The following is a 27,808-nucleotide window of genomic DNA, read 5'->3' on the forward strand; positions in this document are numbered from 1 at the left end:
TCGAAAGCCGAGAGAAGGAGTAGCACCTGCGAGATTAGCAGCACGTTCATAAGTGAACTAGAAGTGCTAGCAGCTAACCATGCCTTAGTGGCAGCAGAGGCCGTTAAAGGCCAGAGTGAGAGCGACGAGGTGCTGTGCCAACAGAGGACTGTAGAGACAGCTAGGCCAGCTGCGAACAAATTGGCACAGTTACCGCGCGTGTGCGTCGCTTGTAATGTTAGCGAGGTTGCTAGCGAAGTAAAGAGTACTGCTGACCCGACAGACACGAGCACCCATGTCGAGTCAGATCTGTGTGAAGAAGTGAAGTGCCAGCTGTACGATGCAGTTGAGGGTAATTCTCAGGATTGCGAGCTCCATAGCTCAAGAGAAAACAACTGCATTGTTCAGGGATTGGTGCAGCTCTCCGCCAGTCTAGGTAGCCAAGAGAGGAATGATTTAGTTAAGGATCATTCAGACTGTGCGGGTAAGAGACCGATCCGGGCCGACGAGATGTGTAACGGCCAGCACGAGGCGTGGGATGACGGCATGAAAGAGAGTTTGAGGAAAAAGCGCCATAGAAAGAAGCGCGGTAAAGACCGAAAGGCAGTAAATAAGGTAGCGCAGCCAAAGTCGGCGACAGGTGCGAAAAGCCAGGGCGCAAGAAAAAGAAAGTTGCGGTCGTCGTTGATGATGTTGGCACATCATAAACGTTTGAGCCACCGGTAAAATAGAGACCGAGGAGCATATTCTGCACGGACGCGGACAAAGGGCACAGGGCAGTTAAATTCCTCGTCGTCCCGTCGTTCTTTCCGAAGCTCAGCATGTAGGGCGAAGGAGCGCAAGGTGGCAAGACGAGAGGAGGTGGTAGGAATTCGCGACGCGGTCAATCGAGTTCGTGAGGAAAGAGGGGCACCAGGACGCAAATTGGCAGGAGACTGTAACGTCTTGGAGGAGCTGATAGTGAGTCAGCCCTTTTGTTGTTCCTCGGTAGCCAGAGTAGCTTTCGGACCGTGACCACCTCGGGTACGGCTCAAAGTATGAGTCAGACGTAAGCATTTGGAACGGGAGGCCAAGAGAGCTTCCGTAGAAGTGAAACGTGTTGGGTTTTATTTTTTTTAACATTTGGAAAATTTTTGTGAATTGAGACTAATTTCTTTCAATATGTAAGGTATGAGCTTTGTTAATGTTTTATTTTAAAAAGCTCTGAGGTTTGAAAGGGGTGTTTTATGTAAACCTGTAGTCTCGCGAGATGTTCATTAATGAGTATATAGGCTTTTTTTCTTGTGTATGTGAGTAACCTGAGTGTCAAGGTTATCGGGAGAGGCTTATGGTAACGCGCATGTGTTTTTTTTTATTTTCTAAGGTTAACCGCGTAGGTTTTCAGTCAGTGCATGATTTGCACTGAGAAGTGTTCTTAGTTCCATTAGCGCGTTTCCTGTGTGGCCGGAAGGAAGCAGATTTATGACTAGGTTGCTCGTGTGTGATGAGGGCAGCCGTATTCTGACTTCTCTAATAAGCATGCGTGGAATGAGTTATTAGCAGACGCATTTTTTTAAGGGTTCTACGAAGTGCGTGAGTTACGCAAGTTTAGTTCTTTTAAGTTACGTGTCCTGATTGGACTAGAGAAATACACATGAGTAAGTGTGATGAAATGCTTACGTATGACGCAAGTGCGTGTTCTGAAAAGGGACCACAAAGCTAGCGCGATTGTGATTACGTACCTGTGGAGTTGGCCAGATGGTTCAGTGGCAACAGTACATGAGATAAGTACGCCACTGTGATAGGATAAGAACAGGCTGTTCGTGAACTTAGGTTGCTTAAGTTATGTTTGGGTATTGGTATTTGAGAGCCTTCGGTTTAGTTCTGCGTAAACCTTTGCTCTTGTGCAGCGCGACGGTCGGGTTTGGTCGAACTCAAGGGGAACGTGAACGCTCGCTTTGGCGGCACAAAATTTTGGGGCAACACTTGGGATTCCCAGTTGAGCGGCTTGCGTGGAAATTGTGATAGGAAGCCTGGTGGGTTAACAGCTGATTCTGGGCGTTTGAGTGCTGAGCGGTATTGTGTTGCCAGGTCGACTCTTCTGTGCCAGTTGTTGTGAGATGGTTGAAGGCATTCCAAGTGCGCAGGGGTTGCAGAGAGCAAAGCCATCATCTTGCTCGCCAGCCATTCTCTTCCTGCCCAGCGGTTACCAGCACTGGCCAGGTGAGATTTTCCGGGCCATGGAGGAGCTGTTAGGATTGGCCTGCAGCTATTTCAGCCCGTTGCACGTGTTCCAATCCAACCGGACGGGGCGCACTTCAGAGAACTGCGGATAACCAGCAGCCACGTGGCGCGGGGTCAGCTCAGGCTAGTTCTCGAGGGGAGGTAATTGGCCGAACCTCCCCATGAGCTTTTCGAGCCACCAGACAATGTGCTACCCGGCCGCGTCACCAGGGATGGCTCAGAGTTCTACGAAGCCCCTCTGACGTCGGCTCCGGACCATTGCACCTGTGTGTGTGTGCGGCACGTGTATGTAGGCCCTCATCCTCCTCCAAGTCGACAGCCCTCATCCTCCTCCAAAAGGGCGGGTCATCTTCAATGACGTCGAACTACGACGTCGAGCGGATAGCTTATAAGCAGCGATTGTCGGCTGCTAGAGGGTGCTCGTTGTCGTGCTCGAAATGTACTCGTGAGCTATGTGCTCGTAAGCTGTTTGCTGTATGCTCGTCTTGCTGGCTCCATTCGGGAGTCACGCTAGACTGTCGATGTATCTCATGTTCAACTGTACATAATATGTAAATAAACCCTGCTCGCCTAGTCCTGTCGCCCCAAGGTCCTCCCGACAACTACGACCGCTCCAATCCCTACATCTGAATGGCAGCGGTGAGATCGGCCTACAGCTCGTGATCGTCCGACAACTCTAACAAATGGTGGCAGCGGCGAGATCGTCCGACAAATCTTACAATGTCTCACTGTATTTTAGTTCTGGTCGCCAGCATTAAGATACAGCGAGACAGTAAGATGCAGTGCAAAATGGTTGCTATGGGCAATACAGTCAAACCCAACTATATCGAACCCGTTTACATAGAATTATTCTGTATATTGAATAATTTCTGAACACAGTATAGTTACGATGAGCATATATAGCAAAAGTTACGCTTACATCGAACAAAAATAGCAACGACTCCCAATATATTGAACGACAAGCGGCACGAAAGTGCCCCCAGAAGTTGGCTTTTCCTCGCGGCGGTGGGGAAACCCGGCAGCGCTGCTCCATTCAACCGCTCTCCCTACCGTGACCTCGCCTAACTGCCAGGGTGTCTACCAAGCTGACATTTCCAAATTCCCGGAGTTTTCCAGGTTTTCCTGAGTGCCTTTGCAAAATTCCCTGAGTGATGCAGAACTATGTTTTATGTCAAGATGGGCTGAAACCATATTGCCAGATGCTGTCACTCTCTAGTAATAAGCATATCGAGTTGGACAATCCCTAATACTAATAAAAAGGAGATGCATACAGAAACAAATAGTTTCGAATATGAGCTATTTCTATCAACTGATAGCAAGCTCAGTGGTATGAGGCCCGAACTTTGTCACAATTGAGATTCTCTCTGAACAGCTCGTAAGTAAACCTCAACTGTCCTGACATACTCTCAGCCCGTGCACGGCACCTCAGCGTTGTGTTTCACTGCTTTAAAGAGCTTACTTTGGTTTGGATGAGAGACACCTGCATCTCGGCATCAGCCAAGACTTTGTTTTTTGAGCTCAAGCTCCTTAAAAACGGTGGCAGCACGCTTCCTTTCCCGTTCGTTTCTCAGTGCATAGGTACTTTCTGTTCTTGTCCTCCTTTCACCACTCGTTTGCCCTATGGACCATTTGAAGCATCTTCTTGGTCAGTTGCACAGTCTATGTACGATTTTTCAAACTCCTTAGGGGCTGCGAAAACATCTGAAAAATCAGCCAGTGGGGGAAAAAAAATGCATGTCATTCACTACTTTTAAGGGCTCAAACCGCCACAGGCACATTCAACAACACTCTGAAGGCCTGTCGGCACACGTATTAGGCATATCAGTGCTCATACTGTGACAGGAAATACCGGGTGCATGCATGTATAATTAAGGAATACATACTGTGTCCTGTGGCATAGCCCCTTCCCACGCTTGTTATGCTTCACTGCAATACTTTTGCGTATGCACACCAAGTAACATTTATGCACAGAGGCGACTTTCGGGAACCGGCATTATGCAACGCTACGTGCTTTCCAAGCTTCTAAGCCAATCACGAGGACCACAAAGGCGGAGTCCGTGCCATTGCTGACAGTATCGAATTCTTTCAATAAAAAACACGCCACCCAATGACAAGAAGCTTCACAGCAAATGTCGAAGCAGCTAGGCCTAGCGTTGCCGCAGTGGTGGCTACGGCTGCCAGTGGATCTGCATGCGAGAGCGCCGGTTTGAGGCGGCAAGGTAATCAAAATGGCAGCGGTGGTGGCTTTGATTAATGCCGTTTCGGACCTGTGGTCACAGCAAAACATCTGGAAAATCGGACCGCGAAGAGTTATTGCGTCCGAAATTTCAGACGTTCTGATACACTAACTCTATGGGGTATGTGCTGGTGCTGCAAAGCCGTCCGAATTATCAGGGACCCAGAAAGTCAGTCGTTGACTGTATACTGGCTCTACATGTTGACTGTACACAAAGTGCCCAACAGGCACTTTGCCCATTCGCATGCTATACTATTTACCGCGACCGCCGGGCGAACTGTTTGCCGCTCAATAACAAAAATATGCGCTTAAGAAGCGCGTAATAGGGATAGTTGCTTGTATCTCTTTTTTCCAGATTTCTACGTGTTTTACTGTACACACATGGCAAACACCTCACGCACCATCCACCACTCAATTTATTTCGCATGCTATACTATATACCACGACCGTCGGGCAATGATGGCTGGAACTTAATAAGAGCCCAGATGATTGCCAAAGATTCTTTTTCCATCACAGCGTGGTTGCTCTCAGCTTTCATAAGCATGCAACTTGCATAAGCCACAATGTATTCAGAAAACCAGTGTTTGCGCTGTACAAGGACTGTGCCGAGGCCAGCACCGCTGGCATCAGTGTGCACCTCTGTAGGGGGCATCAGGTCGTAGTGATGCAAAATTGGAGGGGACGTTAGCAAATGGGGCAGGATTGCGAACGCCTCATCGCACTTTGATGACCACGAAGTGAGGGGCCCACTGCTTCCAAGGAGCTTCATCAGGGGCGATACGAAGGTGGTGAAATGTTGGATGAAACGTCTAAAGTAGGAACACAGACCTACAAACTGCGCAGGTCTTTTCATGGATGTAGGTTTAGGGAATTTGACAAAGGCCCGAAGTTTGGCTGGATCGGAGATAATTCCATCTATGGAGATGATGTACCCTAGTATGGTCAGCTGCTGCGTACCGAATCGGCACTTCTTTAAATTTAGTTGTAAGCCAGTATTTCTCAAGCACGCCGGAGGCGTCGAAGGTGCGTGGGAAAGTCTGGAGCAAAAACAATGACGTCGTCAAGGTAGCACAAGCATGTATGCCATTTCAAGTTGTGTAGAACGGTATCCATCATGCGCTCAAAAGTTGCATGCGCATTACAAAATCCAAACAGCACGACGTTATATTCATAAAAGCCGTCTGGCATGACAAATGCTGTCTTTGGTCAATCGTCTGCCATGGAGACCTGCCAATAGACTGAGCGTACATCGAGAGAAGAATGCAGCTCCTTCTAGGCTGTCAATGGCATCATCGATTAAGGTAGCAGGTAAACGTCCTTGCGAGTAATCTTGTTGAGGCGCTGAAAGTCTACACAGAACTGTACAGAACAGTCTTTTTTCGCAACAAGGACAACAGGTGATGCCCATGCTGTTCGAAGGTCGAATCACTTTGCGTCAAACCATGTCATTGATTCACTAATTAATTACAAGACGGTCTGCGGGAGACCCACGATACGGGCATTGCCACAGTGGTGGTTGGGAGCCAGTGTCGATGCGATGCATAACAGTGCACGGCCGGCCCAGGGAACGCTGCCTGGCGTCGAAAGTAGAATGAAGTTCTTCTAGCAGGCACAGAAGCTGGGAACGTTGGACCGGCGTAAGGTTATCAGCAATGGAGGAACCAAATACATCCCAGGGTGATGGCACAGATGTAGAAATAGCACTGAGCATACTGTAAGTGGGGCGGTGCGTGTCATAAGGCACGTCCATAACTTGCATGACTTCAATGGCTTCCATGCTACTAAGACATGCCCCTCGCAGCAGCATCACAGTGTATGAGGATGGGTTGCTGACAAAGATAACGCTAGAACTCTCAGTGATTTCCACAGTCACAAAAAGTAGCAGCAGACCTTTTCAGGTGCAAAAGTGGTTGGATGGAGAAAGTAGTGCAGCGGTGTCGGAGAGGCTGCTACAATAGTCGGACACAATCGTTGACCAGTTTGGGGGGACTGTGGTGTTGTCTTTGACGAGTAGCTTGTTTGATGCTGAAGGACTGTTGGCTAGCGTCAAGTCTGACAACAGCGAGAGTTATATTTCAGTGTGTGCGCAATAAATCACAGCATTGTGGCGGGAGAGAAAATCCCAGCCTAGGATGGGGTCATGCAAGCATGAGGAAATGAGGATGAATTCTACGGCATATAAACGTCCACAATCACAACACGAGCGACGCATGCCGTTATGGGGTGAATGCGCTGGGCGCTGGCTGTATGGAGGGATAGTCTAGAAAGTGGCGTCATTACTTTTTGAAGCAAGTGCAGATGCGTCACACATGCGTATTACATTCGATGGGCTTCGTGGACTGCGATTATTAGTTTTTCTCCTCGCAAGCAAAGGTACGAGGCTGCATCGGTGATAGTGAGTGGCGAGGCGGAGAAGGTGAACGGCGAGTGACGGGCCTCAGGGGTACTGACGGTGATGAGTCAATAGGCGGGTCATCGTATGGGCGGGGAGAACCGACAAGATGACTTGTTGGGTATGATGCGGCACTAGAAGGCTGCAGGCGATTGCAACAGCATGCCACGTGGCCAGCGTAGCCGCATGCAAAGCATATTGACTGAGTGTCCGAAGTGTGTCACCTATTCGCTGTGGCAGGCCCCATCCATGGCACAGGAGGCGTTGTATGGGGCGGCTGGTAGAATAGTTGCATGGCAGGCTGCGGTCGGAGTCTAAGTATGACGTCGGCGTAGCAGAGAGGCATCGGTGCAGGCGAGGGGTGCAGGCGCACGGATCTGTGGGGGCCAGGTGATGACGTCTGTGGAGCTGAGAGGTGCAGCCACAGGAACCTTTTGGTGGAGCTCAGGCAAAGCCACGTCGAGCTTGTGCTCAGGGGTGCAGCGGAGCGCAGGCACACAATGCGAGGAGGGCTCCTGCATATGCTGCGGCTGCACAAAGGTCGGCAATGATAGTTGGCGCGCAACCTCCTCACGGACGAAGGCCTTCATTTCCTCGAGCAATGCAGACTGGTCCAAAATTGTAGCCAAACCAGCAAGGGGTTCGTCGCACGATAAAGAGCGACAGGTGCCATAACCACTGGTGCCATAACTCTTCATAGCTTTGGCACAGTGTGATGATTTCAGCCATGGAGTGAGGATTCTTGGTGAGCAACATTCGAAGGTGTTGTCTTCGATACCTGTCAGTACATGACTGATCCGATCAGACTCTGCGCCATGGTCGAGTTTACTCTCTTGCATAGGTCCAGAATGTCGTCAATATAAATGGTGAATGATACACCTGGCTGTTGAGAGCACGCCCGCAAATGTTGCTTGGCACGCAGCTTACGAACAGTGGGGCGACCAAATACATCGACAAGGCGGACCTGGTTGGAATATTTGCTTCGTGTTTGTTATACCATAGGCTGGTGACACTTGAGAAGTAGAACAGCAGATTGTTCAGTGTGGCTGGTTCGTCCCACTTGTTATCTCCAATGACCAACTCGTACGTGGTGAGCCAGTCCTCTACGTTGATGTCAGCCGTGCCAGGGAAGATGGCAGGTGACAAAGTGCACCAGGATACGTGGTCGGTGCAGGAGGAGGTGTTTGCTGGGATGTGTCCTGAGGCTTGACAGATGGCAGGGTACAGAATGGGAGGTGGAGGGCACAGCACTCTCCACCAAATATTACGGTTATTTGATCGGACTAGGAGAATTGCAGTGGCAATAGTCTAAGCAGAGCACGGACTCCAAGTGCGAGCGGCATCCACGAGCAAAAGCACTGAAGAGGATGACCCACTATACCTTTCCAATTCTTCTCTACACAGTTTTTAAAAGCTTCAAAATGTTTTCATGACCTTCAGAAAAAGTGAAAGCACTGTGAGTCACCCAACAGATGTGAGTGATGTGAGACCATTGGCCAGTATGCCAATGGTCTTCAAACCAGTAGTGCCCAGTAGTAGTGCCCACCTTGCAAGCAACAAGCAGCTGCGCCGTGGAGCTGGCCACCTGCTTGGCTGAGGAGATGAGCTTCTCTTCAGACGCTTGGCCCTGCACCAACCAGTTGGCGGACTCCACCAGGCTATGGGTGGCCGCTGCCACGAGGCGAGCCTGCAACAATGAAGAAGGATCAAGACAAGCACTCCTTCTTAAACCAAACATGCAGCCCCGAAATTTCAAGTTCTTTTGATAAATACAAATCATCAAACTTTTTATCGGTGACTGTTGTTGAACTTTAGTGGATTAATCCAAAAATGAAGAACCCTACCTATTAGATGTGCAAGAACTCGAGTTTGTTCAACTGCATCACGTAGTTTTGCTCATTGGAGAATTCTATGTATTGCATGAAATCTGCCTGAAAACTGTCATTTTCTTCAACTTGTGCAAATGATGCAGAACTCGGAGACCTCCTCGATGAACCTGTGCCAAACACTTCCAAATAGTGACCTACAGCACAAAACAAAAATGTTATTCCAACTTGACTGGTTGGCACAAAAGTGCCTGGATACAACTGTCAACACAATGGCTGCAATGTGCCTTGGCAGTGCTAAGAGAGAATGATTGCGTTGAACATGTAATCTTCCGTCATAAACGTCACACTGCTTAGGCCACTAGGCCGAACCAGCCTGTCTTTGGTGGGAGTTGGGAACAAAAGTTACGGTTTCATGCCAGACAACGTGGCAGCCATGTTTGTAGCATTGCACATGCAGTTCATTCGATTCAAGAAATAGATATTTGAAAATGTTTGAATACTTGGTTGGATACAAATAACCGAATCAAATTGACTATATTGCTAGCTGTGCAGGAGCAAATACTGTTCTTAGCATTTGTTCCTATCAGATCTAAGAATATTTGGGGCGATTTTGCACTGAATTTTGCGATGATTTCATTCTGGTAGCGAAATTTTGCTGGTAAAGCACATTTAGCCATTATTCGTCTAAACATTGTGGGAAAGCCAGCCTCTGAGTAGCAAGGGACATGGGCTTGCGAACAGCGAGGGTGCACTTATTCTTTTATTTTTGCAGCGCCACCCCCTATTCTTAGCTTATTGCTTGTGAGCAAGTGCAATGAATGGCGACTGGCACAGGGTCAAATGCCTCCGATTTTGCGGGCATTTAATGCGGTATAATAAGGAACAGGCTGGCGAGGAGAGCTAGTGCTAAATTTCCTAAATTACTAAATTTTCCACGTTGACATTACCTAAATACACAATGTTTCAGTATTTTGGCTTACTAGTCTATATTTTTTAACATTGACACTGTAATTGCAATGTTCCAAAATAACAAATCAACCCAACTTGCTAATGAATGCACGTGCGTGTCATTATTCGATTCGATATTCGAAAATATTTATATTCACACACCCCTATGCTTTGTCGATAGGATGTCTGTCACACATATTTTTAAAAATAAGGTTTACCACTACTACTACTACTACTGTTACTGCTGTCATAGAATTAAGTGCTTTTTGTCCCTCTGAAGCTGATGAAATAGCGAAGTTGCCCTAAATATCAGTGGGGTTTTCAGTTTAGTAGCGGACCATACTCTGCTTAATGGCAATCTTCTATTCCTTAGGAAGTACTGCATTCAAGTATTCTTCCAGAAAACAGGAGGGTTCTTCCACCTTTATGGCATGTGGTTTCTTTGGGTTATTGTCAGCATGTTAAGGATCACCTGCGTGACAGACGAAAGTGGGGAATGTGCATCACGTCACTTGGCACCACTCTGTGCGGTCATCAGTGCCAACAGTAAAGAGTTCGCAAATTGGGAGGCCCAGGGCACATTTGTGCGTGACGTCCTCCTCCCGTTACTCCCCCCCCCCTTTCCTCGTCTGCATGCATCTGCCGTCCTGTAAGTGCGTCTGCAGCGGGGGTTCCGCGCGCTGTAAATGCAAAGCTAGTCTTGCGACAGGTCGCTTAAAGTTACGACAACAGACCATTGTGCGCTTACATACAGCGTTTGGAACAAGGGGCCGCCGTATGATATTTCAGAAAGATGGCGTCCGTGAACATGCCGGTCATTCGGTGCACTCGCTTTCGTTGGCGAGGCGGTTTGTCGGCTTTATGAGGGTTGTGTGAATGCTTTGAATAGATATGCGTTATTTCGGTAACCATAACTTTAGTTGTGAACGCCCAACGATGCAGCTTCGATTAGGCCTAATGGAGTAGACAGTGTGGCCGATGGCGTGGCCATGATGAGCACACATGCCAAGTTGGTCTGTGTGCCCGCATGTGGGTAGAAAGCTCCCAACTGCGCGAACACTGAACTCGCATACTCGCCTTCTGGTGGCCAGATTCTCACACATTCTTCCGTGCTTTCCACGTGCGCTGTTTTTGTTGTTCCCTGTGTTCATGTAGCGTTAATAGTTTCGATCGGTATCTTCGACCTTGACCTGGTCGAACTTTGTACCGATAGATATTGTGCGCCGTACAAACACTGAGCGCGTCAGGCACCGACTACGGCTGGGTCATTGATCGAAGGTACTGATATTTCAAAAGTCGAACATTCGAGAAATCGAATATTAGATATTTGATTCGCGAATCGAATTATTTGAACATACACAATTCGAAATCAAATATTCTAGTATTCGCACAGCCATAATTAATATACAACAAAACAGGCTCCATGCAGTAGCAAATATTCTGGGCTGTAATGATTGACAGCACCCTTCAGTGCAGGTACCTACCGCAGACACCAAGCCCTCGGACCACTGACCATCAACCGAACTGCATGGTAACCGCTCACCCAGCTGAAACAATGGTAAGAAAAAGTGCATTTGTGAAAATTTACCACACGTCTAACTCTATGTGTGACCCTCACCAAAGCATGCGGCACTATTTTCACTTGCAGCAACTGATTGACACAGAGAAACTTCCCTTGCGTCTGACAGTGTAAGCTCAAGCTGTTTGCACCTTAACTCTCTCTTTACCACACCCATTCAAATCATCACCGGTGATTGATGATTTCAAATGCCAAATTTAGTACACAGGAAACGCTTTTCAGATACACAACACTATCTAGAAGTTAGCAAAGAAAAGTTGCCCTGAGAAACAGTTTAATGTTTTTTACTGCAGAAAATTTGAATTTTGATGCAACTTGAGGTAAACTGAGGCTTGTGCATTGTGGCGAAAATTCGTGCGGCCTCTGCCTTATGCTACCTTTAAATATAAGTATGCATTACACCACATCGATAGTTGATTTTCGTGATCAAAGCTCCAGTCAGGACAACATTACACTGTCACATCTGACAGTGCTGAAGGGTGGTAAGGAGCTGCAAGGCAAGGTGTTGTGCTTTTTACCCAAACAACAGTTGTGGGCCAATATTTATTTTTAAAGATGTGTCCTAGGACCAGTTTTTCGTGAGATATATTCTGAATTTCATTTGACATTTATTATTTTTTTTGCATTATACATGCATTTTTTTACAGCTTGTTTTTTCAAGTTCTCAGGGAATTGTGGACTTTCCAATTTTTGTTTATTATTTATAAAAGAATACATTTCTTGCAACATATGTATTGGGAACACCGTTTAGTAGCCTACAATTTATAATGCTGCATTAAGCGTTACCAATGTAGTTCAATTCGTTAGAGCATCGCACGGGTAATGCGAAGACGTGGGATCGTTCCCCATATGCGGCAAGTTGTTTTTTCATTCTCTTTCATTCCCACTGATTTATCATTTCTTTAATTCAATTAGCAAGCACAACTAATTTCCCCTGTGTTGTCCTTGGTGTCTTTGTTTGTTGGCTTCTTATGATATGATTAATAAAGAATCGGGCCCCTCGGTTAACTCCTTTCTTCTCATTCATTACATAACGAGGGTCTCGAATCTGGCGGCATTGATGCCTTCAGGTAGCATGTATGGGTTTATTGACTGGTTGCCTTCACTCAAAAAGATCACGTACTCGTGACGCCTGCGGCAGAAAGAATGTTCCACATCGCCACCAAGGTTTGTGAGTGGTGGCACTGGCTAACACTCCCAAGGTTAGTTCTAGTAGTAAAACATAAATACCTCAAAAAAGTGGATGGGAAAACGGCACCACAGTGGCTCAATTGGTTAGAGCACTGCAGGCGTAATGCGAAGGTTGTGGGATCGTTCGCCACCTGCGGCCAGTTGCTTTTTCATCCTCTTTCATTCCCATTGATTTATCATTTCTTTAATTCAATTAGTAAGTAAAACTAATTTCCCCTACGTTGTCCTTGGTGTCTTTGTTTGTTGGCATCTTATGACACATTGCTCTAAAATTTAACACTAACTTGCGAGTATGCACGACTTTTGCAAAACCCACATAAGCATTGTAACCATTTTACGTAAGGTTTAAACTCGTATATCAGATCTGTCTGCTTGAGATGCATTAACATTTAAAGAACTACAATGTCTTTTTGGCTGTAGAATTACAGATTTGTAAAACTTCCAAGTTTCTTGGAACTTACTCATTTTCATCAATATTTTGCAAAATGTATGAGGTTCTCAATCAAAATTATGCTACCTACCGCTGCTTCAATTTATCTTTCTCTCTCAAATGCAACAAATTTCATTCAAATCAGACAAATGGTTGTCTCATGCGAGCGTTTCTGCACTTCAGATTTGTTTGAATAGCTGGCATTGGAATTGTCCACGAGAAAAAGCTTCCACTTCAAATAATACGTTCGGATCAACCAATTGTCTGGAATAGTAGATTTCTTATATAGGCCCATTTTTTATAAAAGCTTGCTGAAAATCAGAAAATATGAACAAGAAAGAAAATTCTCCAATTCTCTCATTTCCTTATTTCAACAATAAATAGCAATATCACAGTTCTGTAAGTTCCACCATTCAGATGCCTTAAGTCGACAAAATTTATATATTATACACTGCTCTAAATTATACCTATAATTTGTACGACATAGCAAAATAAGGCAGACAGACAGACAGACAGACAGACAGACAGACGGACGGACGGACGGACGAACAGAGACAGACAGACAACGAACTTTATTTGATCTTGAGGATCCCTTAACGAGAGGTCAGGTCGGGAGGCCCTCTGGGCAGTACTTGTCGGCAATAAGGTAGCCTCGCCACCTACGGGATAATCTGACTGAGCTATGTCGAATCCTCAGTTGTCATCGCTGGAAGTTCAAATCCTCCTGCGAGTCTTTTCCTTTTTTTTTTTTTTACGATGGTGAGCTTGAAGGTCACCTTCTCCAGTGCACAACATCTGCAGGCTTGGAGTGATGCGTGACACTGGCAAAATATGCTGAGAGCGAGTGGGGCTATACTAATCCAGGTACAACCAAATTAGGAAGGCCCACTAAGCGTCATCAAAGACGCTCCTTCACCAGAACAGGAATTGGCCTCCCTCGTACAGTATTCGACCACTACCTCCCTGATGATTCCTACAATTAAACCATGGCCCTCAGTCCCCAGCAGCTGCGGAGTACCTGACCAAGGCAGTGGTCAGACCTGTAACGCAGCAGAGAGTGCTAAGAATCTCTAGGTCCAGACGGCCGCCAATGGAAACTGACCCTGCCAAATTTTAATTGCCAAACTCTGTTGAGCGAGGCTAGCTTAGCAGGACTCTTTGAGGAACTATCAGACATTGTTTGGGATATCATCGGCCTTAGTTAGATTAGACGAACTGGTGAGGCTTATACAATGCTGAATAACGGACATGTCTTCTGCTATAGAGGTCTCCCACATAAGAAGCAACATGGGGTAGGATTCCTAATCCATAAGGACATAGCGGGCAACATTGCCGAATCCTACAGCATTAATGAGAGGGTAGCTGTAAGTCGTAATTAAACTTAATAAGAAGTATAAATTAAAGGTAGTACAAGCCTACGCTCCAACATCTAGTCACTATGATGATGAAGTAGATCAGTTTTATGAAGATGTTCAATTAGCGATGAGAAAAGTGCAAACTCAATATACTGTAGTAATAGGCGACTTCAATGCAAAAGTGGGAAACAAGCAGGCTGGTGAACAAGCAATTAGCAACTACGGCATTTATTCCAGGAACGCTAGACGAGAGATGCCGGTAGAATTCGCGGAAAGGAATAAGCTGCGAATAATGAACACCTTTTTCAGGAAGCGTAGCAACAGAAAGTGGACCTGGAAAAGCCCTAATGATGAAACAAGAAATGAGGTTGATTCCATCTGCTGGGATCAGCAGAAATTTACTTTCTGCTGATCCCAGCATAGTGCAGGATGTTAGGTAGGGTAGCATAGTGCAGGTGTTCGGTAGGGTAAAATGCAGTGATCATAGGTTACTGAGGGCTAGAATTCACTTCAATCTGAAAAGAGAAAGTGTAAAACTGGTCAAGAAGAAACAGGTCAACCTAGAGGCAGTAAGGGTAAAAGCGGACAAATTCAGGCTGGTACTTGCAAACAAATATGCAGCCTTGGAACAGAGAGATGACGATGACACAGAGGTAATGAATGAAATCCTGACTAGGCCGGCTTCAGGGGTAGCAATTTAAGTGGGAGGCAAGGCACCAAGGCAACCAATTAAGTAACCAAGTAACAAAGGGCCTCATAAAGAAATGACAAAGAATGAAAGCGTCCAACTCAAGAGATAATATAGAATTCGTGGAACTGTCCAAACTGATCAACAAGGCGAAAATAAGTGATATTCGAAGCTATAATGTGAGAAAGACTGAAGAAGCCGTAAAAATGGATGCAGCCTATCAGTGACAAGGAAACTTGGCATAGGACAAACCAAGATGTATGCACTGAAAGATAAGCAAGGTAATCATCAGCAATCTAGAAGATATAGTAAACGCAGCGGAAAAATACTATACTGACCTGTACAGTACCCAGAGGAGTCAGGATACCTCAATTAGAAAGAGTAATGAACAGGATACAGAAACTCTTCTTATAACTAGCGATGAGGTCAGAAGGGCCTTGCAAGACATGAAACGAGGACGAGCGGCACAAAAAGATTGAATAACAGTCGATTTAATCAAAGATGGAGGAAACATAATGCTTGGAAAACTGGAGGATCTTTATACGAAGTGTCTGTCGACTGCAAGGGTCCCAGAAAACTGGAAAAATGCAAACATTATACTTATTCACAAAAAGGGAGACAAAGAATTGAGATTTATAGGCCCATTAGCTTGCTCCCAGTATTATATAAAATATTCACCAAGATAATCTCCAATACAATAAGGACAACATGGGATTTTAGGGAACAAGAAAGGGCTTCAGGAAGGGATACCCTACAATTAATAAAGGGAAAATCAGACATCCACCCGTTCGTAGCAATTGCTACAAAGGAAACCTATACGGGTTCCTCGAAAGAAAAGCCTCAGAGTTGAAGAAAAATTCTTCCTGGTCCGAGACTCGAACCCGGGATCACCGCCTATCCGGGGCAGCCGCTCTACCATCTGAGCTAATAAAAAAAAAATTATGGGGTTTTACGTGCCAAAACCACTTTCTGATTATGAGGCATGGCGTAGTGGAGGACTCCGGAAATTTTGACCAACAGTGGTTCTTTAACGTGCACCTAAATCTAAGTACATGGGTGTTTTCGCATTTCGCCCCCATCGAAATGTGGCTGCCGTGGCCTGAGCTAACCAGGCGGCCTGCAGATGGCAGGGCGAAGTCGAATTTCTCGACAACACACAAGGCAAAGGCAAGTGTTTGACATTGTAGTTCTGCGGAAACCCGCAAGGTGGAGAGAAGTAATTAATAAAGGGAAAATCAGACATCCACCCGTTCGTAGCAATTGCTACAAAGTTGCTTTATTAATTACTTCTCTTCACCTTGCGGGTTTCCGCAGAACTACAACGTCAGATACTCTACAATGGATCACATCCGTGTCATTAATCGGGTAATCGAGAAATCCACAGAGTAAATTAAGCCCCTCTATGTGGCTTTCATAGATTACGAAAAGTCATCTGATTCAGTAGAAATACCAGCAGTCATAGAGGCATTACGCAATCGAGGAGTACAGACCGCTTACGTCAATATCTTGGAAAATAGCTACAGAGGTTCCACAGCTACCTTAATTCTACACAAGAAGAGCAGGAAGATACCCATGAAGAAAGGGCTCAGGCAAGGAGACACAATCTCTCCAATGCTATTCACTGCGTGTCTGGAAGAAGTATTCAAGCTATTAAACTGGGAAGGCTTAGGAGTAAGGATTGACGGCGAATATGCCAGCAACCTTCAGTTTACCGATGACATTGTTCTATTCAGCAACACTGCAGACGAGTTACAATAAATGATTGAGGACCTTAACAGAGAGTGTAAGGGTGGGGTTGAAGATTAATATGCAGAAGACAAAGATACTGATGAATAGCCGAGGCAAGGGAACAAGAGTTCAGGATCGCCAGTCAGCCTCTAGAGGCTATAAAGGAGTATGTTTACCTAGGTGAATTAGTCACACAGAACCCTGATCATGAGAAGGAAATTCATAGAAGAATAAAAATGGGTTGGATTGCATACGGCAGTCATTTCCAGCTCCTGATTTGAAGCTTATCATTATCATTTAAAAGGAAGGTGTACAATCAGTGCATTTAACGGTGCTGATATATGGGGCAAAGACTTGGAGATTGACAAAGAAGCTTGAGACCAAGTTAAGGACTGTACAAACAGTGATGGAACAAAGAATGCTAGGCATAATGTTAAGAGACCGAAAGGGAGTGGTTTGGATACGAGAGCAAACGGATATAGCCGATATTCTAATGGACATTAAGAAAAAAAGAAAATGGAGCTGGGCAGGTCATGTAATGCGCCGGTTATATAACCACTGGACCATTAGGATTACAGAATGGGTACCGAGAAAAGGGAAACGCAGTCGAGAACTGCAAAAGACAAGGTGGAGCGATGAAGTTAGGAAATTCGCGGGCGCTAATTGGAATCGGTTGGCACAGGACAGGGGTAATTGGAGATTGCAGGGAGAGGCCTTCGTCCTGCAGTGGTCATAAAACAGGCTGGTGATGATGATAATGATGATGATGATGATAATTTTAGAGTGAGCCTGTTATAATACCTGAACATGTATTGTTTGGGAGAGACAGCTCACCTTGCCGGCTGCAACAAGCTCCCTCTGGGCAGCTGAGGCAGCCCGCACCAAGGCAGACGTGGCAGCTGTGATCGACTTAGCCGCTTCCAAGATCATCTCATCAAAGTTGAGGCTCTCGTCTGCTTCCTGCAAAAGAATGGTACATCAACTCTTGCTGAAGTTGATCCCACTTTCCAAACCCATACTGACTATATAAAGTGCCTTCACACCATCTTTCACATAGTATACTTGTTCTAACACTTTCAAGGCCTACAGGGTGCCACAGCATCTCTTACTCCTGTTCCCAAGTATACTCCATTCAGTGAGCCAACAGTGGTGTGCTGAGCCTTAGTGGCAAGGCTGGACTTCTCCCCTGTGCACGCCACACGTGAGCAGTATAGCAGGCCCTCGAAATGCAAAGCCTTTAGAAGCGGCCACTACTAGCCCTGAAACACAGACAGGAACACTACCGAGAATTCAGTATACACCAGTGTTTGTTTAACATTGTAGAGCTAGCCTTAATTTATTTCAATACTAGAACCTCATGAACTGGCAGTGCCTATTACACCTGCATGTACTAGAATACTATACAACAAATATTGTGCAAGTAGGAGTACCAGTTATATGAGGGGGGAGGGGGGGGGGGTCTGGAAAGTCAGCAAATAATGTCTCTGAGGGATAGTGAAAGATTAGAACAATAATTAACACACTGTAAAAGCAGTGGTCTCATCTCCCTGCAATGTCTAAAAGACCTAATTACGCATGTTAACAGCATCTCAGCCAGAGGAGCATTCTTTCAAAAGAAGTTTAGCTCTACATGTTAAAGCAAATAAGCTCACACATGGAATTTCAGTGACATTCATGTGACACTATTGGAATGGTCACCATGATAAGGAAGAAAAAGGCACTGCAACTGATATGGGGAGGGGAAACATTATGGATACTGATACAGGGCCATTACCTTGTAAAGATTGACACTTCAGCTAACAACGTCAAGTCAACACCAACAAAGCGCTAGCGTAAAAAATAGCAATGACTAGCAGAGCACCCACTGTGGTTCCCACCATTCATAGAATGGTTTTCACACCAGTGTGAATCACACTGTTGTTCCAGTCAAGGCAGCTCTTCGCTGTCAGCAGAGGTTTGCCCAACATATTGTTGTACCTTTGTTCTCTACAACTTTGTACTCTTGGTGTGAAAATTAGTCCATGAGATTTGCTAAAAGGGTGAATTTTCATGGAGCTTGGCACACAGCATGAAGATAAGAGCCCAAAGTTGTACCTGTAACCAAGACAGGGCTGCATTCATTTAGAGGCTGCCTACCTGAACTTCTATTCATTTGACCATGGTTAATTGAATTTTTTGTTTAATTCGATCCCAACCAAAGGTCCCGGTTGATGCCCATACATTTCACGCTTTCGTTACTTTGGTCCTAGAATCGGTCAAACTTGAACTTGGGAGGTTAGCAAGCGTGTGCCTGACCCCGTTAGTGACTGCAGTGGTGGCACCAATGGTGGCAGTGTCTGTCTTGGCAGCTTGGCAATGCAGTGAATGCTTTGAACACACGTCGGCCATAGGAAGATTTTAAAGCAAGAATGATAGCTCACATAAAATTATTTACAGCATTTATATTAGGTAAATAAATTTGGGCACTGTGTAGGTAAAGCGCGCTGATTTCATCCTTTTCCTGTTGTCAGAATTGGAGGCATGCTACATTTTTTTTGCTAAAGAATCGGTGCATGCTTAACTTTTACTTTGTTTAGGAGCTGATGCCATTTGTACTTTGAACGAATAAAAAGTAACTGCATGTTCAATTCTGGGATGTGTTAGAATCGGGCAAATACTGCAAAAGGAATCGGTGGTGTGTTTCAATGTTGTTTAATTTGACCAGCTTCGTCGGTCCTGTAGGGGTCGAACTAACGGAAGTCATTGGGCAGTTTTGTAAAGTTTTGATTTTGATTGTACCTGAAGGCAGCTGCTCACAATGGGTCACAAAGGCAACACTGTAGCAGCATCCCAGGGAGCAGTCGGCACCCTCTGTGGGCATATGTCTGACTCCTGGCTGGTTAAGAGGCACAACCAAGAATATCAAACATATCTCACAGCTGGGCCATTCTTCTTCTGTGCGTCCAGTACGGTACTGGACCAAGGGGACGGTTGGTTGGTGCCAGTTTAGACAGTGCATGGCATGGCTTTCCAGTCATCATAGCCAAGCCTCGCACAAGTTGCCAAAAAAAAAAACTAAAAACATGCTCAAAGTGATGCTTTGCACAGACTGCATGGTTTCATCCCTCAGGATTTCATATTTCTTTTCAAGGACATGGATAAGCTGCTGTTTGTGATATGGGAGAATTGTCAAGCGATGAGTAATGGCAATGAACATCACCAAAATAAAGAAAGCACAGAGCGGTCACAGAAACATGTTCTGCAGCATTTTCAGTGAACACAAGACAAAAAAGATGGGATCAGGCTTTTCCTGCATAATTACTCTTAAACAAGAAAGGAAAATTTTATTCCGGAAACATTGCAGTAGGTTGAAAGAGAATGCCAGACAAATTATTGGATGCATTTGAAAAGGCTGGAAAAAAGTGACCAGTTTTACCTTTTGAGCAGACAATAAATTAAAAAAAATTGTTCACAAAGCAACATCAAAAAAATCTCAGTGCCCTTCCACTCTGTGAAGAAGGATGACCAGTGAAGCTGTGTATGTGGGCCCCTTAATGGTGAACTGCACCTCTGCCGCGGGTCAGCCCAGCATTGCACTATCTTCGTGATTGGCCTACGTATGGGGAGTGGTTAACGCCTGCTTCACCTCCAGTGTGGGGCGGCCCGGCATTGCACTATCTCCGGGACTGGCCTATGTATGGGGAGTTTCTTGCTTACCACAACGACACAAAAATTTTCTTGGACGGTAGAGGCATACAGCTTCGCTGCAAAAGCTCAAAAGGCATACACTGCTACAGTGCTGCGACTGCATCCACGACAGGGCTGATACGATTATGATGATGATGAGTAGCATGAGCCACACCTTGCCCCAAATGTAGGTCAGAACCAAGGAGCGGCAATGTGAGGAGTGGCAGAGCCCCAAACAGGAGAGCCTACCTTGACGCTCCTGCGTGGCTGCAAGTTGGCAAGCTTTCGAGCAGCTGCTTCAATCGAAGATGCAGCGCCCAGCAACTCTGTTTCCGCAATCACTGTTGGGTCATTCGGGTCGGCCCAATCAGTACCTGTAACAGCATCATCACATTGCCAAGTTTCATGGTTTGCAAACATTGCCAATCGATTTGTCATGGCTTACAAACAGCACTGAAAATAAAAAAAGAGATATTCTGTTCTGTCATTAGCCAAGGATATGTGCTTGCTATTTAGCGACAGTGAAACCGCGTTATAATAAAGTTGAAGGGGGAGTCGTAATTCCTTCGTTATAACCATTAGTTCGTTATAGCCGCTATCCATTTCTATCTACAATTAGCAAGCAAGAGAGGATGTACTCACCACCAAATCTCACAGCAGCCCGCCATGCGAAAAAGAAAACAGCCGCCGCAAGAAAAAACAAGGAAAGAAATAAGATAGCAAGGAATCGCTACTTTATTCACGCCAAACGGCTCATCACTGATCGATATCAGCACAGCAGCTGGCAGCTCACTTCACAGAAAAAAAGTCCTCGATAGATTTTTGTTGTATCTTCTCAAGGTGAATGATGGCTTTTTCAGCTGCAGCCGCTATTTCGAGTCTGTCCTCACCGTCATCGTGAGCGCCAAAGAAGCGGCACAGCAGGTCTGCCGCATCCAGCGCTTGTGTGGGCGTCGGTATGTCGGGTTCGACAATATTAGGCTCCGGGCTGACATCGACACATTTGTCACTGTCGTCATTAGGCACCACCATCACCGTGCGCACAATTTGCGCCTCTGTTAGCGTTTCCGTTGTCACTGCGTCAGCGTCGGTTCTGACGTATGTGCAGGTGTTGCAGTTGGGCACAACGCCAAGCGTCCCACAGGGCAAGGGCCTGGTTGCCCGCAGCACCCTCATTCGCAGCAACAGCGAGATCTTCACTGTAACCACTGCTGTTGACGCCAAATGAGGCATGCCAGAAGCAATTGGTGATCGTCCTTGCCGGTACAGCCATCCAAGAAGCCTGTAGCATCTCGATTGCCATGTACAAGTCGATTGCGGACTCGCGCTTCATGCTCATATTGAGCAGAATCCGGTCGATCACACACTTGCGGTAGCCCAACTTAAAGTTCATGATAACTCCTTGGTTGAGGGGTTGCACAACTGCAGTGCGGTTTGGTGGCTAGAAGCATAGCTCTATGTTTTTGAGCCCAGCAGCAGTGTGGTGGGCCACGCAGTTGTCCAGTACGAGGCATATCTTCCGGTTCAGCTTGCCCAGCCGCTCGTCCCACTCCCGCAGCCATTATGCGAAAATTTCTCTTGTCATCCAAGCCTTACCGTTGGACACATAACTCACTGGGAGCTTTCGTTTGCCTTTGAAGCATCGTTGTAACGCATTTTTGTCAACCATGAGGGCCGGCACCTTTTCCGACCCATCCATGTTGGCACAAGGCAACACGGTTATGTGGACCTTGCTCTGCTTACTGCCCTGGCAGCATTCACCTTTGAGGGCCAAGGTTTTTGTGGCAACATATGGTAGAACAGGGCTGTCTCATCCGTGTTGGAACAAATCCTTGGCACTGTATTTTTCTAGCAGCTGTCCAACGTTTGTCTCCACCTACGCCACTGCAGCTTCACATTCGACAGACTACGCTTCCTGCCTGACAGCCCTGCCGACGATGTCGTGGCGCTCCTTGAAACGCTGCAGCCAGCCGACACTCGTCACAAGATCGTCATGCCCCATGATGCACGCGAAGTCCCTCGTATTGCGCTGCAACAGTGCCCCACTCACAGGCAGGAGTGCCGCTTGTTCTTGCGTCAAAATACCACTTGAAGACCGCCTTCTCTACAGCTTCGAAAGCTCGGGCTTGCAGCTTGTTTCTGTCGCCTTTTACGACACGTGCGACAGCACTGGTGACAGCTTCTTTGCTGCTCAAAATCCTTGGCCACTTTTTTCTTCTTCACGCCGGACTCGACAGCTTTCAGCATAGCCACCTTCTGCTCGATTGATATCGTTCTGCACGTCCGTTTGCCGTCGTCCATCTCCTTTCTGACGGCGGGAACTTGCAAGAACGAACCAATAGAAACACTGAAATCGTTGGTGCACACGAAGGTAACGACAAGCAACAACAAAACTGCAGTCGGTGCCGCCCCACATATGCAGAGGAAGAGCGGGCGGGTCCACCAGTTCCTCGGGAAAAGGGAGGCCGGGAGACATGCCTGCGAGACTTGAATGTCGTGCGCTATAAGACATTGACATGACGGCTACCACAATGGTTAGTAAATGCTCACTGTGGAAAAAAAAAAATTGCTGACGATTACGTTACTTCCTAATGCAAAATTTGAGTGCAGCTCTCCAGCTGTTTCAGATTTTCTATATACTGAGACAAATAATTCACGCAAGACATATATGTACAGTTAAAACTTCTTATTCTTCACTTCTTCAAGAAACACTCCACTCCCAGTTCTTGATTCTTATGAAGGTAGCTTTGTGGTCGGAGAAATAGATGGATATATGCTAGACTTGCTGCACCAATGCCTGGTTCGGCGTAGAGCACCTCTGGATTCTGGCAGCGATGGCGCTGGGCCTCTCCTCGGGCAGCTCGTTTAGCAGCAGCGGCAGACGAAGGACTTCCAGCGGTTGCCTCGCTCATGGCTCAGAAAGAACTGGCTGAGAATAAACTACTTATATAGGTAGACGAATTATATTATAATACAAACCGTCTGTGAGCCTCGGACAATCCATCTGGTGTGGAACATTTCGCACCAGCCGCCGCAAATGGAGCGTAGCTTGGCACAGCTGCCTCGCTTATCGGGAGGTAGCGGGAGGCAGCATGTAGGCGCATAGGAACGTGGCACGGCGAAGAGAGGGCAGCGACTGACTGACGCTGCTGACGTTGCTAGCGAGTCAACTGAAGGTGGCTTTGCATTTCGGCTTGGGAAGCATGCACTGTGATCCGCTGATACCAAGCTGGTGTTTCGGCAACTGGAGAACGCCGCTCACCCTCATGCAGTCGCTGCCACGGAAGAGAGGAGCGGGGAAGGGGGGTACACGTAGTGGCGAATGGTGGCGGCGTTTCGACTTGGGCAGCAGCACATCATCGAGATCAGCCGCCACTGAGCCGGCGCTCTGACTGCCGCCGCTGTGGGGATGCGAGACTCTCACGCATCCTCTGATACATTGTTTTCCCGCATAGCTCCCATCTCCTGTGATCCGACTTCGCCGCGGAGCCTGGTGCCTGCGGCGATCGGTGTGGTTGAAGCGCAGTACGAGAGATGGCGCGAGTGTTGCGCTGCTAACGCCGCCTCACGGCAGGGTTACTTGGGCGCGGAAAGGTGAAGGCGCTTCCTCTTTGGCTGCGGGTCGGCGACCGCTGCGGACGTCCCGCACGTGCACTGATCCATGCTTCTGCGCGACCATCTCGTGTGGCCTCCTTCGAATGAGCCACCGTTCACGTGACCTTACGTGCAAACGACCAGGTGTTCGGATCCAGCATGGGGCGAACATATTCACTTGTTATCCGGTCGCGGTGAGTCGGACTTCCTAGATTTGTAGTGCGCCCATCGGCATGTTTTGTGGATAGCAACTCTGCTAGCAGGCATTGATCTATGAAAGGTGCAATAAATGCCCTTGTAATTGTGTGAACTACTGTGTTGTCGTTCCTTTGTCCCAAGAGCACGGGTGCGAGAAGCCCACACCGCACATGGGTGGCATCGGAGGAGAAGCGAAGAGAGCAAGGCTCACCCTATGCGCAAGAGATGGCACCAGGAGCGTGCGCAGCTAGAGCAGTGCGCTGGCCCTGGCTACGGAGCTGGTTATGGCGAGACACGACGGGGCCTCGAAATGCTGAAGCGGGCGCCAATGAGCTGCGCTCTAAAGAAGGGTTCGTTACACCCATTGCGAGGAAATATTAGCTTCGTTAAAATGAGGTTTTCAATACGTGGGCATCTATTGGAATTTCAAGGGGAATCACAATTGCTTTGCTATATCCATTAGTTCGTTATATCCCTGTTTCGTTATAAGGAGGTTTTACTGTATTCAAAAGGCATAGCACGACTGGGATGGACACAAAGAAACACAACCACATCATAAGCGCTGACTAACAACTGGTTTTACTTGCACCAGCCCAGCCTATACATGCGCAAGAAGCTTACCATGTAACACCGCAGTTAGCACAGACATGGTCATACATGATCAACGAAAAACAAGGTACCGCAAATGTTTAGGAACACGTTACTAAATCCATAGAAACAGTAAGAACAAGATATGCTCATCGAACATAGTTTACTATCGCCACGTACCTCAACGCTTAGGGCTAAGGCAAAGTCACTCTGCAGAAAATGATAATGAAAACAAGGAACATGCCTACAGAACACATGACACTGTTAAGGTGTTCTCATCTAAGAGTGCCGGGCTTAGCTTCACTTGGGAAACTTCAAAGAACTGCCAACTACACTTTCTGGACCTATTGTTGCTATTTAGGCATGACCATATATGCTGGAAATATAACCCGAGGTCCAAAAAGGGGCTGCTGCCTTTTAACAGCGCTCATTCCAACTATGTCAAGAGAAGAATTGTAATGAATTGTCTTCAATCAGTCCTAACGAAAACATGTTTCCACTTAATGAGCAAAAGCTTCGGCCTCCAGGTGACACAGTTGAAAAAAGCCGAATACCCATCGATGCAAAAACGAAGGCTGGTAAGCAAAAGAGGCCGGTGCAAGTGACTCCATATATTCATGACCTGTCACACAGCATCAAGAAGATTGCTTCGAAGCATGAGGTTCCGATTGTGTTTCCTGCGCCGTGCAAGTTGTTAAAAATTTGGCAATGACAAACAAAGAGAAGTTGCCCCAATGCACTACTCAGCACAGAACCAAATTCACAGACTGTATGGCAAATGTTCTTTTTGAAATTCCTTTGGGTTGCGGTCGCCAGTATATAGGCCAGCCAAACGGGGAGATGTTTCAACGAGCAGGCCAGGGAGCATAATCTTAATGTACGTAATAAGCCAGGTGGCTTTCTGGCCGAGTATTGCAAGCTGTGCAGCTGCAAGCCAAAGTTTCATGACACTAAGTTTCCGAGGAAAGCAAAAGACAGGACCGAGCGAGAAATTGTGGTAGCTTTTTTTATTAAAAGATCAGCAGACAAATGCATCAGCAAGCCATCCATATTTTTGAATGACGATGAGATTGAGTTTCTTGAAGGTTTTGTTTAGGTCTTACATGCTTCACCCCCTTTTAAAGCTGTCTTATTTTTTTTTTTTTTTCATTACAGAAGCCTGCTCAAGCCAAGTGTGTGGATACCTTGTTCTGTGCGCATGTTCCTTGTTTTCATTATCATGTTTTTCTGCATAGTGACTTCGCCTAGCCCTAAGCATTGAGATATGTGGTGATAGCACACTATGTTCTGCGAACATATCTTGTTCTTACTGTTTCTTGTTCTTACTGTTTCTATGGGTTTAATAACGTGTTCTTAAAACATTTGCAGTATCTTGTGTTTGGTTGATCATGTGTGACCATATCTGTGCTAACTGTGGTGTTACATGATAAGCCTCTTGCGCATAAATAGGCTGGGTTCAGTGCAAATAAAACCAGTTGTTTGTCAGCGCTTGTGTTGTGGTTGTATTTCTTTGTCTACGTCCCAGTAAGGCCACACCTTTTGAATAGCCATGAACCAACTCGCCCAAATTGAAGTTTTATTGCTATTGAGATCTGGCACAGACGCGCTGCAGCTGTTTCTGTACCCTTGTGCTCACGTGTGTCATCAATTTATTGCTTGTAGAGCAGCACTTATTCAGTGATTGGTGTCTTGATGTCACCCTATTTGTACGTCATGCTCTCTGGCACTATGGTGGCAAGCCAGGTGTTGCCCTTTTCAAACCACGTGCACCTTGCTTAAGTGTTTCATGGTGTGTTTGAAACTTGAAAACATCGCAAGCATAGGTGCTGCTGGAAAAAGAGTACCTTTAAGGGCCTCAGCAGCTGCAACTATGTCTGTGACGGCTGCAGCAATGTTGCGCGATGTCGACACCAGTGCTTGTTTACCCTCCGCGGTAGGCTTATGGACAACCTACAAGAAACCAGGTCGAGAGTGAATGCATCATAATTTGTCACTCACTTCAAAACCACAACCAAAGCTTTTTTGAAATAACTTTTGTTGTGTCACCTCAAGAACATCATAATGTATTGGTACACTACGTCTACAAACTAAATACAGTACAACCTCAGTCATATGTTTTGGAAAAAACAGCAAGGAAAAACATACTAACTGGAAAAACGTACGATAAAAAGTAACTTAAAAAATTAGACTCAAGAATTGTTGATACCTACGTAATGCGAAGCATCGCACAGATTGTTTTGGCACAAGATACCAACGTGCGCGGAACTGGTGGTGCTCTGGCAGCCCGAGACCGGCTTTGTTGTTTTCTTATTGCATGGTGTTTTAAGAGGGCGACGGGAAAACGAAACAAAATCGAGCTGTTGGGCGATGCCGGACGTCGCCAAAGCAAAACGTGATGCCCACATCGCACTGCTTGCAGTAAGGTAATGGCGGCGCGCTTCAGTTATCGCCTGTTAAAAGCACGTGCTATGCTTCCGATGGCACCAGGCGCTGTGAAACAGATAGGCGACGGTGCTTATCGCAATAGGATTGGCGGTGATAGCTGCGCATTTCGCATGCAACAACTTCGGAGAAGATTTGCTGGTACCCAAATGAGAGACTGAGTGTGAGACAATGTTTTCACGTGAGATGGGCGGGCGAGTATTGTGATGAAGCTGCCATGGCGGGCAGCTACATACTGTTCTCAATCAACTGCGCCTCACACATTTTCTTGTTTACATGGGATCTAGCAGCCTGAAAATGTATTATACGATCGCAGTTTGGCGATGTGCTGAACGTTGGTGCGGAAAAATCATGTTTACCGGGAACGTATGAACTGGTAAAGAATGAGCATGACCTTATTGTGCCATTTTTTGTGTTCTCGATTGAAAATGGTGGTGCGTGGAAAACGCACGTAACAGGAACGCATCAACGAGGTTCTACTGCAATAAGCCAAAATGACATTAACTGTACAGAAACAAAATCAATAAGCCAAAACGACATTAATTGTACAGAAACAAACTATAAAATAAATAGAATGCTTTGATCCAACTGCCAGTGGCACACTCGAGTCTGCAGCATCCACTAAAAGGCCATTCAATTTACTTGCACTTCCTCAACTACTAAGGAGCGCAGACATCATAGGCAGGTCTCGTGCTCTGCACCGATGGTGGATGAGGCGAATTCTCATAAGGAGGACAGCACC

At 46.4% G+C, this 27,808-nt stretch overlaps 1 protein-coding gene across 3 annotated transcripts in view; it reads right to left on the reverse strand.

Annotated features, from left to right (window-relative positions):
- Positions 1-27,808, reverse strand: part of rhea (Talin_middle and talin-RS domain-containing protein rhea) — a 391,086-nt gene that overhangs the window by 8,072 nt on the left and 355,206 nt on the right. For all 3 annotated transcript variants that reach the window (XM_050177552.2, XM_050177553.2, XM_055070111.2), the window contains exons 49-53: positions 26,469-26,574; positions 20,494-20,618; positions 17,413-17,538; positions 11,092-11,154; positions 8,377-8,517 (exon numbers count right to left, since the gene is read on the reverse strand). In XM_050177552.2, coding sequence (XP_050033509.1) covers positions 8,377-8,517; positions 11,092-11,154; positions 17,413-17,538; positions 20,494-20,618; positions 26,469-26,574 — 561 coding nt within the window. The remainder of the gene's footprint in view (positions 1-8,376; positions 8,518-11,091; positions 11,155-17,412; positions 17,539-20,493; positions 20,619-26,468; positions 26,575-27,808) is intronic.

This window comes from Dermacentor andersoni, chromosome 5 (assembly GCF_023375885.2).
Source record: "Dermacentor andersoni chromosome 5, qqDerAnde1_hic_scaffold, whole genome shotgun sequence".
Classification (NCBI taxonomy): Eukaryota; Metazoa; Arthropoda; class Arachnida; order Ixodida; family Ixodidae; genus Dermacentor; species Dermacentor andersoni.